Source organism: Alternaria ventricosa (genome assembly GCF_023758065.1).
Source record: "Alternaria ventricosa strain BMP 2768 chromosome Unknown scaffold_2, whole genome shotgun sequence".
Lineage (NCBI taxonomy): Eukaryota > Fungi > Ascomycota > Dothideomycetes > Pleosporales > Pleosporaceae > Alternaria > Alternaria ventricosa.
Genome location: NW_026055682.1, coordinates 938,987 through 957,593, shown reverse-complemented (window position 1 = coordinate 957,593; position 18,607 = coordinate 938,987). Strand labels below are relative to the sequence as shown.

The following is an 18,607-nucleotide window of genomic DNA, read 5'->3' as shown; positions in this document are numbered from 1 at the left end:
GGGAGGGTCGTGTTGGGCGGGTGGAGAGTCGCGGGGCGGGCTGCCCGTGATAATCGTCGTGTTGTCGCGCGTAGTCGCGTTGACGGCCAAAGCGCGCTAGTGGCTCGACGTGCATGGTGGCCCGCAGTGACGAAAGCGTGGCCGCAGGCAGGGGAGCTCTACGCCGGCCCTGCTTGTCTACCTACATTTTCCTATATTCGCTGCAGTCTCGGGGAACCTGCGCCGTCTTTCTGAACCCTCTGTTCATCTTGCCTCCCCTCGTGACCTCTCCCATCTCGCATGCCACGGGTGCCTGCGATGACGTTGTGAAGCTTGCCAATCACCAGCTTGCATTCACCCACGACCTCTCCCCCAGAAGCCCCGAAGTTCTGAGAGGAGCACGATTCTCGACCCCCGCACATCACTCGCCTTGTCATGAGAGCATAGGGTCTGATTAGATCTGATCTAAGCCGCCCCTTCCCACTGTACGCCCTCTTCTATGATATACCGCCTCTGCCCTAAACATGGACCGGGGGCACTCCTAGCAAGATACAGCAGCTAACAGCGATGACGGCTGCAGGTTCCCCCCCGCGTCCTTTCAAGAGACCCCTCCACCGCCGAACGCCCTCTAGCCTCGAAATCGTTCAAGAGGAACTCCCCACCATGGCGACCCCGGAAGATGCAGACATAGGCGGTATTCCCAAATCCAGGTCGGAACCGCAGCTGGGAGTCTCTGAGCTTTCGGCCCGTCCGACTCCAGGCGACTCTGCGCTGCTGGATGAGCCTGTATCCTCCGCAAACCAGCCACTGTCCACGCCTGGTCTCTCCCGCTCTGCCTCTTTCTCCAACAGCTCCTACCACGATGACTCCGACGTCGAAGATGCCGCCTTCTTCCCGCCCGTCGAAAAGCTCACCATGTTCGACTTTGTCGAGAACCTCGCCCTGTCGCAGCGCATCGAGAAGATCCAGAGTTCCATCGCCTCCCAGACGGAGAAGATCAAGAACCAAGCGAAGAACCGGGGCATCACAAAAGATCGCGTTGTGGAAGAATGGCGGCGCAGAGTGCCGTCGGAAGCGGAGCAGCTCGAGAAGTACAAGAGGCGCATGCGCCATTCGGTCGACCGTCTGAACCGCCGCTGGAACGAATCGCTCACCGTCACTGCGCGCGAAAAGGCTTCCTTCATCGCCGCCGTCATGAACATATTCGTCTCAGGATACCTCGTGGGCTGCCACCCCGACCTGTTCCCACACTGGTACACCGCTCAGCTGCTCTACTTTATGCCTATCCGCTTCATGACCTACCACAAGAAGGGCTACCACTACTTCCTGGCCGATCTGTGCTACTTCGTCAACATACTACTGGTTCTGAGTGTGTGGGTCTTCCCGCAGTCTAAGCGCCTGTTCATCGCGACATACTGCCTCTGCATGGGAAACAACGCCGTCGCTATTGTCATGTGGCGTAACTCGCTCGTCTTCCACAGCATGGACAAAGTCGTTAGGTAAGTCGCACATTCCTCTAACATCAGTCATCTACTAACCTGCCTAGTCTCTTCATCCACATCATGCCCTGCGTCACGCTGCACTGCCTTGTTCACCTGCTGCCCCCGGAATACCAGCAAGAGAAATATCCCGCCATCTACGACATCCGCCACTCGGACCCAACCTCGCCTCACCACTACAACCTACTGCAAATGATGGTCTGGGCTACTTGCCCATATGCTGTCTGGCAAGTCGCCTACCACCTCCTCATCACAGTACGACGCCGCGACAAGATCGCCGCTGGCCGGCCTACGAGCTTCACATGGTTGCGCAAGTCGTACGCCAAAACGTGGATCGGCAAAATCGTTCTCTCGCTACCCGACTTCATGCAAGAGCCAGCCTTCATGTTCATCCAATACAGCTATGCTGTCCTCACGATGCTACCATGCCCTGTCTGGTTCTGGTACCGCTGGCCCAGTGGTTTGTTCCTCACCATCGTCTTCATCTGGAGTGTCTACAACGGCGCAACCTATTACATCGACGTCTTCGGTAACCGCTTCCAAAAAGAGTTGGAACAGCTGAAGAAGGACATGGCGAAATGGCAGGCATCGCCCGAAGGTGGTTTCACGCCCTTCACGCCAATGGAAGGGGGCAACGAGAAGCAATTAGGTTACATCCCTCCTCTCGAAGGCAGCACCAGCGTCAAGCCAGTGGACGGAGAGACAAGGGAGAGGAAGTAGCTTGCTAACAAGCCTTTTCATTTACAGATTCACGACGACCATGTACCTGCGCAAGTCCTGTTTTACGTACTGTCTACACGATTCCAGAATGAGACGATCTAGGCGTTTGATTTGCTCCAAGTAGTTTTCTTTCCGTACTTGCGTTTGAGGGCTGCATCCGCGCGCGCGTTTGATTTGTTGCATTGCGTAGACTGGTTGGTTGGTTGATATACCCCCTTTCCTTCGCTAAGTCTCGTCACTCTTCGTTATAGCTATACTTAATCCTCAAGCTTCTATCGATATTTCAGTCTGATATTTCACAACATCTTTATATACGCTACCATCGTCCTTGTCTATACCGAATGTATACTAACGACACAGCATCCACTGGGCTATCTATCCAGGATTACTGTATTTCGTCCCATCATACCAGAATATGTCTCCTCTTTGACGGCCCAGGGTTCATATACGTCTCGCCAGCCGTCATGTCCCTACTCAAAAGATCGATCCCAACACGCCCCTTCAGTCTTTAAGATACGTACAAAGACCGTTGCAATGGTCAAAATCGCAATGGTGGTACTCTTCCGCAGCGGGTGGAGGCGAAGGACGAGGCTCTTGCTCTTCACCCCTTGTCTCACCGCGGTGTTCACGCTGGTCTTCAAGTCGCCGAACTAGAGCTTGGAACGCATTCCAGGTCTCTTCTCGTCCCCGTCTCTCCCTCTCTACATCACTGGTCAATCCGAGTGCGTGCCGCCGCATGGTTCGCATAGTGTATTGGAATGCTTCTCGGATTTCTCGCGCCTGCTGGGCCGCGGCTCTACTCGCTGCTGCTGCAGCTAGCGCCTGCTCTGCGGCCTGTTCTGCAAGTTGAGCTTGAGCTTGAGCATAAGCATAAGCTTGAGCCGCTATCGCAGCTTGTGCCTGAGCATTCCTCGCAGCTTGGGCTTGGACATGTGCCGCGGTTTGGGCTTCGGCTTCAGCTTCTCGTGTCCGTGTCTTCGCAATAACGGCGTTGATGGTGTTGGTCGTGGCATCCTCGATGGATGTTTGGAGGCGGGATGGTGATGGCATGTTTGGTGTGCTGCTGTCTTGCTTTGAGTGGGTGGATGTTATTGGGGTTGCGTGGAGCGACAAACCATTTAGTAAAGGAAGTATTTCTCCATTCTTTTATCTGCTCGAGGAGCACCAGATGCTGTTCACCATCTACAATCCACCCGAAAGAGGCTGACACTCCTTCACAGTACACTTTCCCGCCTGCGAAACGCTGACTCACGGAGCTGTCCCCCATATTCTACCGCATTTCACCCCCTCTCCCCCTCCCTCTCCCCCAATCTAGTGAAAGTACTTCCAAGTCATCCCCCTCGTCACCTTCCACCCTTCATCCAACACCTTCACAACCCCCTCATCCGACGGCCCCTTCTCAAAGTCCCTAAGATTCATCTCCAACTGCCCCTTACTACTCGCCCCAATAATAACCTTGTCTCCAAACTCTTTCTTCAGCTGACTATGATGCATCATCCACCTGAGCGCCGTTTCACTCTCCGTCTGGCCTTCAGGTAGTTCAGATCGCAGGCTTTCGATCGCGGTGAAGAACTCGTCGTTCCAGTAGCGTGCGCGGTACATTTTGCCTTGCATGCCTGTGGGGTATCAGTATTAGCTCCGAATTTTGCGACATGGTATAAAGGGGAAGATCGAGGAAAAGTATTGACCTACGGTTCGCATCAAACCGACTTCCGGCTTCAAGAGCATCATTCTGCGTCTCGCGCTTGTACCGCGAGGTCAACCACCCGCCCGCCAATGGATTGAACGCATAAAACGACATATTGTATTTGCGCAGACAGGGGAGGAGTTCGTGTTCGATGCTGCGGTGGAGGGCGTTGTATACGCCTTGGTATACGCTGGGTAACTGGTACCCGTTTGCTTTGCAGATCTCGCAGATCGCAGCGACTATGGTCGACTGTTAGCCTGGGATCTAGGATGCGAAACGTAGGAGGGTTGCAAGAGACGAATGGACTGGACTGGACACAGACATACCCTCCCAAGCCATAAAATTACTAACCCCCCACCTCTTAAACCTCTTCCCCCCTCCCTCCTCAAACAACTCATGCACCGCCCTCGCCGTCTCCTCAAGCGGCACACTCCGATCCGGCGCATGCAAATACCACAGATCCACTCCTTCCGCCCCAAGCGCAGTAAGACTCTCCTCCAAACTCTTGCCCATATCCGCTTTCTTAGAGTGCGTAGGCGTCCGCCCGAAAAGTCCATGGACGTTGGGGAAGAACTTCGTGTCCATTACTAGACCGCGCTTTTGCCAGGAGAGTTGGGCGAGGTATTCTTCGGATGTGCCGTCCTGGGTTTGGTTGTTAGCGGTGGGAAATGAGGGATGGGAATATGGAGAGGGGAATGGGTGTGCGTACGCCGTAGAAACGACTCGTGTCTACTTCGTTATGGCCGTGGGATTGGAAGGTATCGAGGATAGCTGCGCAGTCGGATAGGTCCGAGGTGCGGACTTGTTCTTCGCCTTCGCGGCCGAAGGTCATGCAGCCGAAGACGATGTCGAGGGGGGTTTTGGAAGCCATGGCTGGTATCTTGGGTGAATATTCTGGTGTTGCGAAGTTGGTGCTGGTGTGCAAATCATTGGAGTCCGAGAGTACTTATATTTCTAGCGACCCCATCATTACACATCTTCCATGTGGAGCTGTGGAGATAAGTGGTCATGATATGCAGGGTCTTGGCGGAGTTTGACGGAGTTAACGCGGGTTGCAACTCGGGACTGAAGGCAAGACTCTACGATGTCGATCGGCACTGCGTCCTCTTCAAACGATAGGTTTGGTGCTTCATACACGCTTGTTTAACTATTGTCGCTGTAGAGCTGATACGACCTTCTGGGACGGAGTTAGGCTTCGTTGATCAACGAGGCGGTGCGAATGAAGTCAGGTTTTCGTGACCATGTTGACAAAATTTCGGGATGGGGAAGAAATAGAGTAGTGGTATCTGTTAACTTATGGGTATTAGAAGTAATACTAACAAAGCTACATCCACCCCCAATGCATCACACCCTTCCCCATCATCCCTCCCAAACTCTACCATTAGAAAGTTTACCTTGACCCAGCATTAGTAGGATACTGATACGTAACCGGCTCACCCTTGATATCATTCTCCTCCCTCCACTGCAACCGATCGATCTCACTCACACCAGGACCCCTATAAACACTCCCATAAAGCCCACTAGCCCAGTCCTTGCCAGGCCCCTCCTTCGTCTCCTTCGTCGCCTTACGGCTATACCACTTTCCATAAGCCAACAGATAGTACAACCTAAAGCTCAAGAAAGCAAACTTGTCGCGCTCGAGATCAGCAGGGTACTGCGCACCGAGATCAACAGCCGCAGCGATACCGCTCATGACAGCGACTTCGTGAGCGTTGATGAGCGTCCATGCTGCTGCAAAGCGAGTGTGCTTTCGGCCTTGGAGGAGCCACATCCATGGTACTACGAAGACGTAATGGGTCCAGGAGTGGCAGAGCTGGTGCCACCAGTCCTTGCGGATGATCTTGTCTTTGTTGATTTCGTCGATGCTCCATAGATGGCCGTCGCGCGCCTTGTTCAGGTAGATGGTCTGGAAAATGTGCTTGTCGAAGGGGACGTCAGGCGGGAATTGACTTTGGTAGTTTGTGCAGTCGAAGCACATTTCTAGTTTTGATCGGTCTTGCGGGTACATCTTGATGTAGTACATGGGCTTGAAGTTCTTCTCGGCGTATTGGTTGCGGGCGGTTTGGTCGGCGCCGGAGAGTTCTTTGGCGGACTTTTCTGGGTCGTAGAAGTTCTCGTAGTGCTTGTGCATGTAGTCGCTGTCCCAGTGCGTGACGGTGATGTCGTCAGAGAATTTGGCGGAGCCGAGGACTTTCTTCTCGCGGAACGAGGCGGTGGGTTCCAGGATGCGCTTTGCGGTGTCGGCGAGTACGCAGAGAATGATTTCGTCATAGTGCTCTTCCTTTTCTTGCGCGTCCGCATCGGCGTTGTGCTCGTCGTCGTAGGGTACGTGGACACTGTTCGGGTTGTGCGAATCAGGCATGGGCGTGCGCTTGATCAGCCTGACAGTAACACCAGTATTGTCTCGCTTTACAATCCGAGTAATCTCCGTCGATAGCCTGACATTGACGCCTCTCTTGAGCAGATCCTGCCTCCAGCGCTCGTAGAACTCGCTGAACTTCGGGAAAACGACCATAGGCGGCAAATTGCTAGCAATGCTACGTTTGTCTACCGGATACCACATGCCATACGTTGGACTGGTGCAAAGGCGTTCTAGGATGATGCTGGGTACATTTGGCGTCTCGTTACCAGTTCCAAGGAAAAGTGCAATCATAGGCATGGCGACGGTGTTGGTGAACTCTTCGGAAAACCAGAACATTTTGAAAAGAATCTTGATCGGGATCAATGCGAAGAAGATCTCAAACCAACGGACAATCTTGATCATGGTATGGAATCTGCGAATCTCCTTCTGGTGGCGCGCAAGAAGCTCCGTGGGGAAGACGTTGGTCCAGAAGATGTCGTCCTTGCCGAAAGAAACTTGGAGGTTGACCGGGTCTGCGTGGTGGCCTTGTCTCGCGAACATTGTCATGGTGTGGTGGAAGATGTAGCTTCCTCCCTGGACACCCTGGTTTAGCCATTCGGCGCCATGGCGCTCTTTGTCGACTCCAATGGAAAAGGCCTGGCCACCACAGTAATCTACTGCGTCGATAAGGGTAACATCGAATTTGTCGGGGTGTTCAGAAAGATGGTGGGCACACGACATTCCTGCCTCAAATCAACCACAATACGTCTCAAAATACGCGTTCAACATACCAGCCGCTCCAGCTCCTACCACCAGCACCTTCTTCTTTCCATCCTTGTTACCGCCTGCCATATTCGTGGTGGGCAGAATAGGCGTTCTGTCAGTTGAATGTGGCATCGAAGTAAAAGGCTCAGCACTTATGCGACGCACGCTGCAGCAACGCAAGCTACTGCGGGCCTGTATTTGTCTGCAGCTGTCACGACATCAACCTCGAACAAATGCGTCATGAAATCTCAAAGCGGCATGGTCCGATCTTGACTGGCTGCGGCTATCGGTCGATCGTGCATCGCCAAGCGCTCACCAAACTTCAACACCACGCTAGATGATGATGTCATCCAAATTTGCGATTATTTTACATGACGGCAACATAGATATCTCGGTGCAATTTCCCTAGTCCCCAACGCGTGACCTCGTGTCTACAGCGTGTGCATTCCCTTTAGCGCCCTATCCGTCCAATCGTCCACCACGTCACCTGTCTGGTCGCCCGTGTTTTCAGAACGCGTCGGCGGATCCATAATGGGGAATGACACTGGATGTGTCGCCTGACTCAGGTCGAAGAAGTCTAATCCCAAATCGGCCGTCGCGTCTGTATACCAATCGTTTCCTATGTCGAGTATGTCGGCGTTATCCGTTCTTTCATCGGCCGCCATGTCTACCACATAGTCCAGAGACCCCTCCTGTGGCACATCCGGTACTGTTGGCGAATCGTTATTCTGAGTAACACCAGTTATCGTGGCAAATTGCAACGCAATGCGGCCAAGAGTTTTGTATGTAGGTGCGAGCTTCTGCATTCCGCGGACCTGGTCGAGCACAGTCCGCACCGTCGCTTTACGTTCAACGTCCCTCGGTGAATCTGTTTGGCCCTTGGGTCGCGCAAGAAAGTCTGCACATACAATCAAGACAGCGTGGAATACGAAGAAGAAGTCTAGCCAGGAGTAACCGATAATCTCGAATATCCCCAGCTCGATGCCGATGGTGATGCATTGGAGGCTTTTGTGTACTGATTCAACACAGTCCTCCGCCAGAATGAGGGTCGTAGACCAGTCTTCTGAAGTTGGGGGCGGTTTGTTCTCCAGGAAGCAGACGTTGCTTTCCACTTTCTGTATGAGGAAGTCTCGGGAGATGACACAACGCGTATAGTAATAGTACACGTGCAGCAATAATGTCATTGCTTTCAGATCTGGGTGCCCTGGCATATGATCTATCGACATGTGCGGAGGTATCTTTGCGAAGAAGTTGTCGCACTCCCGAAGTAGGGCCATGGCGACAGCGATGGTCGGGGATCGTTCTTCGGCAGAAGTTTTGTCGAAATAGGCACGTTGTCGAATGCGGTACGATGTGGACACTAGGTCGGAACAGAGATTCATGAATGCTGCGGTGATGCGCGTCTGCTCTAGCATTGGTGCGTCTGGCACTTTCATCGACATCTCTCGGTCATCAATCACTGTTGGGCGGCCCAATATGCCACACAGCGTCTTTTCGAATATGTAGAGGGACCACCAGACTTGTCGGCGGGTGTTGCATTCGATAGGTTCAAACTGTACGTTCGTACTATCTCGGTGCATTCCCATAGTAATGGCCTGATATGTGTTAGCAGAGCATGGGTGTCCTGTAAAGCATATAACGTACCATACGTGCAGCAAGACCTATCAGTAACCACGAGCTGCTCTTCTGCCCGATGTTATGGTGATGCATGTTGAGAAGAACGAGTGCTTGGACATTGTCCAGACGTGTCGATGTCAGAAGCGTCCGAAAGTAGGTTTTGGCGAAGGCGAGAAACTTGTGGCGCAGTGCATTCATTTGCTCGACATCATTTGCTTTTGATTTCTGGCAGCCAAACGACAACACCAAGGCCAAGGAGACTAGCCACCCCATATCCTTGCACTCTTCGAACAACTGCGTCTTCCGGGAGTACGTAGCCTCCAGTCGGATCTGAAACGTAGTTCTATTGAAAAGGGGAAAGTACACATGTATGTGATCGAAGTAGACTGCTACTAGAGCGTCGGCGACATGCTTTGGAGGTATCAAATCACCAATAGTATCTAGACGTGATGAGTGATCATCATGTTGCGACGGATCGTTTGATGCCTCCATCTCGGTCCTAGATCTCTTGCGGCTTCCATGGCTGGAACCTGGACGCTGACTGTATGATGGTGGAGCGAATTCGTCTTCAGACGGATTCGTGCTGCTGCGTTTGAGAGCTGACCCCGATCGGCTCGAGGGGTTTGAGGTGAATGATCGGAGGCCAGGAAAGTCGGCGCCTGATACGGCCTTCCATCGGGACGCGAGCGTGCGGATAGTGGATGCAAGTCGGAAACTACTCGACGGCCCGAAATAGTGTGAGGCACCACGATTCGTACGAATGATCTCGTCAGTCTGGGAAGATACTTGTTGCGTTATGGGCTGACGAAGGCGTTCTTTGCTTGTGGACAAGGCAGTAGTGCGCCGAGCAGAGTGCAGGGGATACGTGGTAGTCTGCGAGCCCAAGTATGCAGACGGGACAACTGGCGATGGCTGCAATGAGTGTTGCTGTTGTTGTTGCTGATCCAGCGAGGAAGTCTGTCTATCGCTACTGCTACTGCTGAAGATGTCTGCGGGAGTAAAGTCGTCGCTTGCTGGCATAGCAATGTTCCTGGTCGTGGCGATCTTGAACAGGGTCTCTGTGTCCTGAACATTCTCATCCGGAAAGAGGCCTTTGACTAGCGACTCAAGGGCTCTGTAGCGTAAGCTGAGGGTCTCCACACTGCCATAGACCCTCTGTTTACGTGGAAGCTTCGATTCACACACCACGCCATTCGCCTTGCAGTCTGCACATGGCACCTCGGCATTTTCGCGTATGCACCGTGCCCGTCGGATTTTGCAGCGGTCGCAGCTCACGAGGGCTCGCTTTCGTGATGACCCTGATTTGGCCGGGCGTTCGGCCATGGCTTCGACTTCGTCGCGAACAAGACCGGAAAGTGTAGCGGGCGTATTGACGCGCGAGAGATTGTGGAGTTCCGAGATGCGAAGATCGTATGATCACGTCGTCGCGCCCGCTGACAGCAGACCGTGGCCCTCATGCCGCCGACCAGGCCATCGGAGTTGCTTCCGTACCAAAGTTTACGCGCGTCACAATAAGGTTTACTGAGCGCGACCCAACTGGAAGGACCTTCTTTTGTGCTTATTAGAACTATCGCTCTATGCGTTCATTATTTATGCCGTGGTCTTGCCAGACCTCACTGCGCTAGTCTAGATACACCGGAATCCCGTATACAACTGCTGCAGCCCCGTTCAGGTACTTCAGGTAGCAGGCCTTTCTCGCATCCCGCACTGCCTCGTCTAACCCAACGCCCTTCTGCGACATCCGACCCGCGTTCGGACGATCATCCACCAATTTGCCGGACTTCTTTCCCTTCTTTGCACTATCTGAGCCTCTTGCAATCTCGACTTCCTCGGCCAATTGCGCAACTCGACCCTTGCCCTTCGCCTTCTTCGCGGGGGTTTTTGCGGGCGCTTTGGATGGTGGCGTATCTTCCTGTGCCTCTGGCCATAGTCCCCATAGTTCGCCCGCTCTGACGGCAAAACGATCGCAATCCTTGTCAGTGACATCCCACAGCATGCCGAGTACTGCTGGTGCGCCCGCAGTGAGATATGCTGCAAGCATACCCGAAGGCTCGAAAATGCCGTTTTCAGTCAGATGTACAGACGAACAGCCGAAGAGGAGAGTGGTCGCACAGCCAGGTCTTCTGTCCCCTTCATCTTGCTCGCCAGGATAGAGACGTCGCACTGATTTCGACTTGACGTACTGTGCACCACTGCCGTGACCAAAATACAACACCAAATCTTTCTCGCGCAGTGAATCTTCGAACTCTTTCTCGGACGGTGCGCGGTTGGCGATATGATTCCAGGGGCCTGCAAGCTCGTCCAGATGCGGTTTGATGGTTTTCGAAGTATGGGACAAGTCTCCGGATGGATTCAGCATGCTTGTACCTCCCGTACATGTGGCTATGTAATGTCCCGGAGCAGCGTCCTGCTGAGTTGTGGAGGACCGTGCGGAGAGTATGCGTTCGCGAAGGGCAGCAAGCGAAGGTAGCCGCGAGATAGAAAGCGGTTCCAGGCAAGGCAGCGACTCCCACGGGAACGCATGCAAGTTGTTGTCCAAGATGAGTATCGTGTGACGAGAAGCAGCGTCAGTCCTGTGAGACGCGCTGTGATAGGCGCGTAGTGCTTCGTACGTCTCCACGACCATGGCATCGAAATCGAGCTCGTCGTACGCGTTGCGCTCACCATTGAACTGAAGGATGTCTACAACGAAGTATATGAGATCCATTAGTGCTTCGTCCAAATCGAGGTCCTCATTGGTAGCGTCGCCCAGCCCAATGAACAACTCCAGTACTCTTGTATCCAAGACTGGTCGCTTTTGAGTGCTCTTCTTCTTACGCGAAGGCAGGTGCTCGTTGAGGATGTCTTCCAAAGCCTTACGGAATTTGGCAAGGAGAGCTGGCTGTCGCTCGTGTTGTGAGAAGATGCCCTTGAAGCCACCCAGCCAGATGTTTTCCATGTTGATAAGAAGCTCACGAAGTCGGGTGTCCAGAGCTTCGCGTTCAGCCCACCACTGGTGTCTTGCTTCCCTAGAGGTCATGTCCTTGGCAGATCGCGTACTGAAATCGCTGAGTTCGATGATTTCATCAAAATCCCTCTTGCCATCCTCGAAAGAGAACTCTTCCTCGTCCATCTCGCGCGAAGCGTGGCGAGCCAACGGTAGGCGCAATACGAAAGGAGACAAGCCACGCTCAAACCGGGTGATGAACAGCTCATCGCGGGCCTCACTAAGTGCCAGAGATACAGCAGACCAAGTTTCCGGAATGATGTCAACGTACTCCTTCTGAAAGCTGGAAACTGAGCTGAAGGCGAAATGCGATGAATCAGCGGCTGGCCATCGCAGGCAGTCATCCCGCGACAGTTGTTGCTTCTCTGCCTCTGTTGACTCTTGCACGAGGCGCAAGGCGTTGACTTTGGGGAGCTCGCTCATGTAGGCTGCGTATAGAGGGTGGAGAGATCCTGGCAGTTCGGTCCCCGAGACAGCCGACATCAAAACGGTGACATGTCCTAGCGCCATGGACGTTTGGCGGAAAAGGTGATTAGACCCATTGCTAGCACACAGGCTGTGTGCTTCGACGAGTCGCGCACGTGCTTCGCGAAGCGTATCCATAAAGTCTACCTTGGCTTGCTTCTTCGCTCGACCAGTCTTAGTAGTTGCTGAAGACCCCACAGTTGCCTTCTTGGTGGTGGTGACGTCCGAGAGCTCTTTGAGACCGAACGCAGGAAAAGCGATGGTCGATTCTGGCAGAGTGTTCACCGTGAAGTCTTCAGCAATCTGCTTCGCACTTTGTGCGAGCTTTGCTTTGAAGATAGCCCACATGTGCGACACCTCTTGACTCAGTCCGGTCTGAAGTTGCTCTGCCTCATCAAGAATGCTCAGGGCTTTATCGAGATCGTCGTGAAGGAGGCTAGCAAGGACAGCTCGGTCTCTCATGCTCGCCTGAAAAGCGCACAGCGCGGAGCACTGTTCGGCAATACTGGAAACTTCAGGTACTACAGCCTTCCCTATTTGACGTTTGGTCGTTGTGACAGCCTTCGCAGCTGCCCCAGTGGCCTTGGCCCTAGCGCCAGCGGTGGATCTTGCAGCCGCTCGCGGTGCAGCTTTGGCTGCGGGTTTACGGCCTCTCGTGGCTGGCTTCGCCTTGACACTCTCCGTAGTCTCCAAAGTCATGGAAGAGACCTGATCTGCAAGTGCGTCAACCGAGGGTGAGGAGGATTCCAACGTCTTGATGTACGATGGCAAGCTCAGCTCCTGAAGAAGCTTCTCCATGTGATCATAAGACTGGATCTCTTCCTCGTATTGACCGTTCCAGTGGTGCATCCTGGCCACGGCCGAATGGTAACCTGCAGTTGACAGGCACTTGCGGGACAAGTCAGGCTTAAGGGCACTGAGAATCGTCTCGGCTTTGTCGGGTCTTCCACTCTGGGCCCAACAGTCAGCGCGCCAACTAGCATTGTCCGTGATGAGAGTTGCAGATCCTGTAGCCGCAGCGACCTTTTCAGCCTGTTCAGCGACGTGAATAGCTTCATGTAACAGGCCTTGATGGGCGAAGATCTGAGACTGTTGCATCAAAGCTCGGTATAATGCGGGAACCAAGGACCAGAAATCAGGCCCATTGAGAGCGTCATGCGTTACAGACATGACGAGAGGCGCAATAGGTTCTTTGCTGTCCACGGGTGTCGTTTTCTTCGCATTGGCCCGTGATTCGAGGGCGGCCCAGATGCGACGATTGATTGTGACGCACTGTCTTGCATGCTGAGCCGCTGCCTTGTATGAGCCAGTAGCTGAGGCGAGAAGCGACTGGACATAGGATGCAGCCGCCACTATCTTGTTGAATCGTAGTCTGCCGGAGAGAGTTGTTGTTGACTTTGCGAGATCCATGAATTGTCGATCGTTGAGCGCAAGGGATTGTGCATTCGTCATCATGGTCAGACTGCCAGATGGTTAGTATTGCGGTATCAAAGCTATGCACTTCTCCACATACCATTTGGTGGTGTTTCCGATACCCACAAGATACTCAGCATATGCCATGTGCCATTGCAATCTAACCTCTACAGAGGGACCATGGCGTTCGATCAACGCCTCAGCCTTGGCCAAGGATAAACCCGCCTTGCCAGTATAACCAAGGTGGAGAAACTGCAGACCGAGGGCACACAGCGTGGTGATCAGCTCGGATGCATCAGAATCGTTCCGTAGCTCCAAAACTCTGACCAAAAGATGCAGGAGTGGTAGAGCGGCATACTCCTCTCCTTTCGCGTTCAGGAATTCAAGACAAGCTTGGAGATCTTGCAACCAGGTCTCCGTATTGTCGACTCTATCCGTGAGTACTTCCCAGGAGGAAGTAGAGCCGACGAGCGACTCCCATGCCGCAAAGCACTGCTGGAATGTTTCTGTTAGAGGAGAGGCCTGCTGCATCAATGTCTTGAGATCGCGATGCGCTTTTAGGTGAGCCTCGTAGTGCTTGAGTCCTCTGTCTTCACTATCTGCTGTCTGCACGCTGTTGTTGTCTGTGGCATCGAATGAGGTCGGGTGCTGAGACAAGATCTGCGGGTCCTGTTGGGAAAGTTGAAGAAGTGTGACAGAGAGCCTGAGATGCCGAATCGGGTACGTCCCTGGTACGTAAAGCTGTTGCAATCTTTCCACCAGAGTACATATCGACTTGTTGAGATTGGAGTCCCACTGTCGATTCTTGGACAACGTTCGTAGGTAGAGACCAAGCTGCAGTTCCAGGATGGCTCCTCTCGCTCCAGGTTCCAACTCACCATTGTCGTAGAAGGCTAGCTCATCTGGCTCTTGAGGACCAAACCTAATGAATGAGTGATGGAGCGTTTTCAACACCCGGACAAGAGCGTCGAAAGATCCCTCAGCGCTGAAAGCCTTGTGCAGGGATGATGTAGATGTCTCCTTGGAAAGTTGCTGTAACGTATCGACAGTGAGATGATTTTGTATACATTCTTGGAAAGCCTTGCGAGAACGGTCGACGTGGTTCAGATCCTGCAAGGCTTCACCTAGATGCTCCAACTTCATTGAAAGAAGCCCATTTTCTCGCTCGGAAGGAGACCGGGGCTGCAAAAGATCAATCGAACGCTGCATGGCTACAACAAGGGCTTCGGTATTACATCGTGCTCTTCGTAGTTGTGAGTATAGAGACCAATATGCATTTGACAGTTTGACCAGGTATGCACCGACGAGAGGAGTGTTCTCCTCTGCCGGAAGAGTACCATGTTCGATCTCTTCATCAAATCGGCGTACGATATGCGAACATTCCTGAAGAATGGTATCAAGCTCTTGCCATTGGTCTTGCGTCTTTATCGTCTGCTTGCAACATGCCATCAAAGAGTCAATAGTGCTCTTCGCACATTTCCAGGCCAGACCAATTCGTTCAGTGTGCCGGTTCTGCGATTTCGTGTCTGATTCACTCGATGATGCAGTACCGAGAAACCTGGCAAAAAAATGCACGGTTGCTGCAATAATGGGTACAGCACGCTGTTCGATCGGAGTTCTTTCCGTACTTTCTGAAGTCTTCGGCGTACTTGCGATGAGTAATCGTGTCGCAGCGCGTCGCAGAGCATTCACTTCGGCAAACAAAGTTTCCAGATCGGACACTGATCCACCTAAGCCTCCATGCAAGACATCAAGTGCAGTGGCAATGGTTTCCTCTAGGTCCGACTTCTTCTCGCCCTTCACATACGCTTCAAGATTGATGATAGCGATCCGTATCGCTCTTGTTGTTTGCTTTGCCGCGGACGTATCAAGGCTCGAAGCCTCCTTTGACGACCCTAGCCACCGAAGGGCCTGATCAGACAAGCCTGCACCTTGAGCAAGAGAGGAAAGAGTCTTGTTGGATGCGGCCGGTGTAGCGGAATCGGTCGGGAGACCTGCCAGATCGATGTACAAGGTTTCGGCGAGTTTGAACTTCTTGCTAGGCGTGAGTTTTGATCTGCGAGCGAAAGCAACCAAACACTTTGTAAATGGTTCCAAGAGTTCCCGATCAACGTTGCCTTGATGCTTGGCCAGGCCCCACCACTTCTTTCGAGTACTGAAGGCCAAATGCTGTAGAAGAAGTGTCGTCTCGGCGGATGGTTGTAGGTTGTTACCGTCTTCTGCGCTCGATATACTCGGACATAGGGACAAGATCGTCTGTGCCAGGGACTCCAGTTGTCTCGCCGCCTTCGCTTGGCCGCTCGAGGTCTTCGCAGTGTGCAAGAGCAGATTAACAGGTGACGAAGGGTTGGTCATTTTCAGGTATTCCCACGTGGCTTCGATAGTCCGAGGCCTCTTCAGCTTCGCAATGATGCGCAATGTGTATATCTGAAAGTTCGCTACCAATGACACAGCAGGACTCTTCGGGTCGATCGTCGCAAAATCGAGAAGTAATGCCATGCTCTCTTTCTCTGCAGTTCCCTGCTGCGGTGGGCCAGACTTGGGCTCGTCCTTTGCTGGGTCCTGACCAAGATATTTATCCAGCTTCTTCTTCAGCCCTCTCAGTTCTTTGACCGCCATGTTGTCTAGGCCCAGCGCGACAAGCTTGCCAATAAGCACGAGCACGCCGTTCTCGTACTGCAATTCTTGTGCGTCCTTGCCCAGTACCCTCTGTGCCTCTGGTGTACCCAAGTATGCAAACGCTGTTCTTGCGCACTCTGCTGTTGCTAGAAGACCAGGGTCTGGGCCTGGTGCGAGGAAGGACGAATACGACGACGACCGACGCGGAGCACGTTTTTGGGGCGAGTTGTTGAGCTGAGAAATGGAGCGTTCTCCAAGAGGCTTTTGAGACATGGATGAGCTTGTCGTATGACCGAGTCGCGGTCTTGCCGGCTTGCGCGCATCGTCGGCGGTTGTTGGCTTCGATTTGGTAGGGAGGCGCGCGGCGACTGCGGGCAGCGGGTTCTTCAGCGCATCGGCGAGTGTCTGAAGAGTCGTGTTGGCAACTTCAGTTGCTAGTACGTATTTCTCCTTTGGCGCAAGAGTCGAGTTCTTCTGCTTAGTGATATCCGCTGTCGCTGTGGCCGTTGCCGTCGCGCCTCTCCGCCGTGCCGTAGCCTGCACTTTGACTCTTATATTCTCCTTTTGTGGTACATCCTCCTCTTTTCCGGACAGTAAGTCCTGGAGCGCGGCTACTGTGGTGTTTGCGCATGTCGTAGTAGACCGCAAGTCTGCCTTGATTCGGTCGATGCGCGCGCGTGTCGTCTCGTCTTTGGTTGCCATTTTCGGCGGCTCGGCAGTTTTATCGTATGCGCAAAGTTTCAAAAGGTCCGTAGATTATACATTATTAAGAAGACGGGTGGGCTGGTAGGTATGGTGTCGTTCAATGTCGTCGCGGACGTCACCCACAGACCGCGCCCAAACATCTCGAAAACACGCTACCGCATCTGGCTAGCGTTGGGCCCCCTCAGCCCTATCTTTGAGAAGGCGCGACCGTTGAGCCGCAATGCATGCGGCTTCCATTTTTATACACGAGCCATTCCAACTCTCACAGTACTCTTGGAGTCTCTACCATCGCCTTTATCGTCTAGGTACAACTTTGTTGCGGACATCCGTCACTGACCTCGACAGACCTTGGCTTCGAGCAACCCGCGCAAGATGCGGCGTGAAGCACACCCGCATTTGGACAACAGCCAATATTATGCGAATCGTTAGGCAGAACATTGGCTCATTTCGCACAGCACATATCTATGTCAAGCGACTATCGTAGGAAGCTAGGCAATGACACTGTCAGCAACGACCTCCAGGCAGCGGTGTGCATACGCTATTGGGAAGTCACGAGGATGCTTCTACACTCCCCTCCCTTGTACGGGTGCCTAGCGTTGTTTTCTCTGTTCTCAAATTCTGATTTGCTAAACCCTTGTGCGTGGCCTTTGCCACCCTTGCGAGGAGGCCAGAGGGGCTTCGCTGTTGGCTCGGCAAGAACCTCAAAAACCACGCCAGGCACCCGTACAAGGGGGGGGAGTGTACGTGTTGGATGCATCAACAAGAGCCCCCTTTGAGCTCTACACAAAGATCCTAGGAGCACAGACTGCAACAGACTTGAAGACCAGTCTCGATACCTATTATGGGCAACGTGTATTGGCTATAGTGACATGTCAACATCTTCACACCGATGGTTGTACAGTTCCAGCCTGTTGGTAGTATTGAACATCCGACCAGTCGGTCGTGGATGAGATAGGGATATACAAATTGAGGTCATGATCGACTTCGCGTAGACGAATGTTTGTTTCCACCCCGGCGGAATCACGCCACAGCAATGCAGACTGTGCGCCGTTGAACTACGTCTTCCTGACTGAACCTTATTCCAACTATATCACTCGACGTTTGATATAGCTGCTGCGCAGAATGTAACAGTGTGGGGAACGAGTTCTCGTCGTTTGTTGGTGGGGCATCTATGGTGATCTCAATTGGTGCTTAGCAACGTTGGAACACTCTCACTCAGACGTACCTCCGTAGCGAGCTCCTGTGACCTCAGCTATCTGACTACATCACCGACGCCTTGGTAGTAACAGGGCGTACCTGTAGCAAATAATGGTGAGCAGACTCTTCTTGAAACCTTGACCGCCTCTCGCTTGCTCTACACCGGCTTAAGTTTGAGTTGTACTCAACGAGAGTTGCTGTACGAGTATGCTTCCCGCGATAAGAGAGAGCCAAGGTCCAAACAAGGGAGTCGCCGGCGATGAAGTGATGCTGCGGTCGATACGAAGAGGAAACCTGTATCTCACTTTCAGCTCCGGACTGCCACGGCGCTGCGTAGTAGAAGGATCGTGCCTAAAGTCACCTTGGCTTGGTCCTTGGTCTTGAAGCCGAGGCCTCTTAGCTAGCCTGGCTCCTCGCTACTCCGCCGTTACATAATGTTAGCAAAACGGTGCTTGTGACCATCGGGTATCGAGTAGTAGCGCCATCGATCTTAGACGGATGACCGATGATAGCGAAAACGACTTGGCTTGTGCGCCTCTGGTGTTCATTCCCTACGGACAGGTAGCAGACATTCATTTCACACTTTCAGATCTAGAGAATTCAGACAACCGGGT

General features: G+C 53.0%; 5 protein-coding genes across 5 annotated transcripts; 1 reads left to right on the top strand and 4 right to left on the bottom strand.

Moving 5' to 3' along the window:
• Window positions 1-546: 546 nt before the first annotated feature.
• J4E93_001320 (uncharacterized protein) lies at window positions 547-2,198 on the top strand (the record flags this gene model as incomplete). Its single annotated transcript, XM_049339272.1, has 2 exons — window positions 547-1,478; window positions 1,526-2,198. The coding sequence occupies 2 exons, from the start codon at window positions 547-549 to the stop codon at window positions 2,196-2,198; spliced, it is 1,605 nt and encodes a 534-aa protein (XP_049203229.1).
• Window positions 2,199-3,509: 1,311 nt separating this feature from the next.
• J4E93_001319 (uncharacterized protein) lies at window positions 3,510-4,756 on the bottom strand (the record flags this gene model as incomplete). The annotated part of the gene is made up of 4 exons (XM_049339271.1): window positions 3,510-3,814; window positions 3,891-4,124; window positions 4,212-4,527; window positions 4,595-4,756. The coding sequence occupies 4 exons, from the start codon at window positions 4,754-4,756 to the stop codon at window positions 3,510-3,512; spliced, it is 1,017 nt and encodes a 338-aa protein (XP_049203228.1).
• A 519-nt stretch (window positions 4,757-5,275) lies between these two features.
• Window positions 5,276-7,078, bottom strand: J4E93_001318 (uncharacterized protein; the record flags this gene model as incomplete). The annotated part of the gene is made up of 2 exons (XM_049339270.1): window positions 5,276-6,969; window positions 7,018-7,078. The coding sequence occupies 2 exons, from the start codon at window positions 7,076-7,078 to the stop codon at window positions 5,276-5,278; spliced, it is 1,755 nt and encodes a 584-aa protein (XP_049203227.1).
• Window positions 7,079-7,422: 344 nt separating this feature from the next.
• On the bottom strand, window positions 7,423-8,577 carry J4E93_001317 (uncharacterized protein; the record flags this gene model as incomplete). The annotated part of the gene is made up of 1 exon (XM_049339269.1): window positions 7,423-8,577. One exon carries the CDS (start codon window positions 8,575-8,577, stop codon window positions 7,423-7,425), a length of 1,155 nt encoding a protein of 384 aa, XP_049203226.1.
• Window positions 8,578-10,229: 1,652 nt separating this feature from the next.
• On the bottom strand, window positions 10,230-16,793 carry J4E93_001316 (uncharacterized protein; the record flags this gene model as incomplete). Its single annotated transcript, XM_049339268.1, has 2 exons — window positions 10,230-13,521; window positions 13,573-16,793. The coding sequence occupies 2 exons, from the start codon at window positions 16,791-16,793 to the stop codon at window positions 10,230-10,232; spliced, it is 6,513 nt and encodes a 2,170-aa protein (XP_049203225.1).
• Window positions 16,794-18,607: the final 1,814 nt, after the last annotated feature.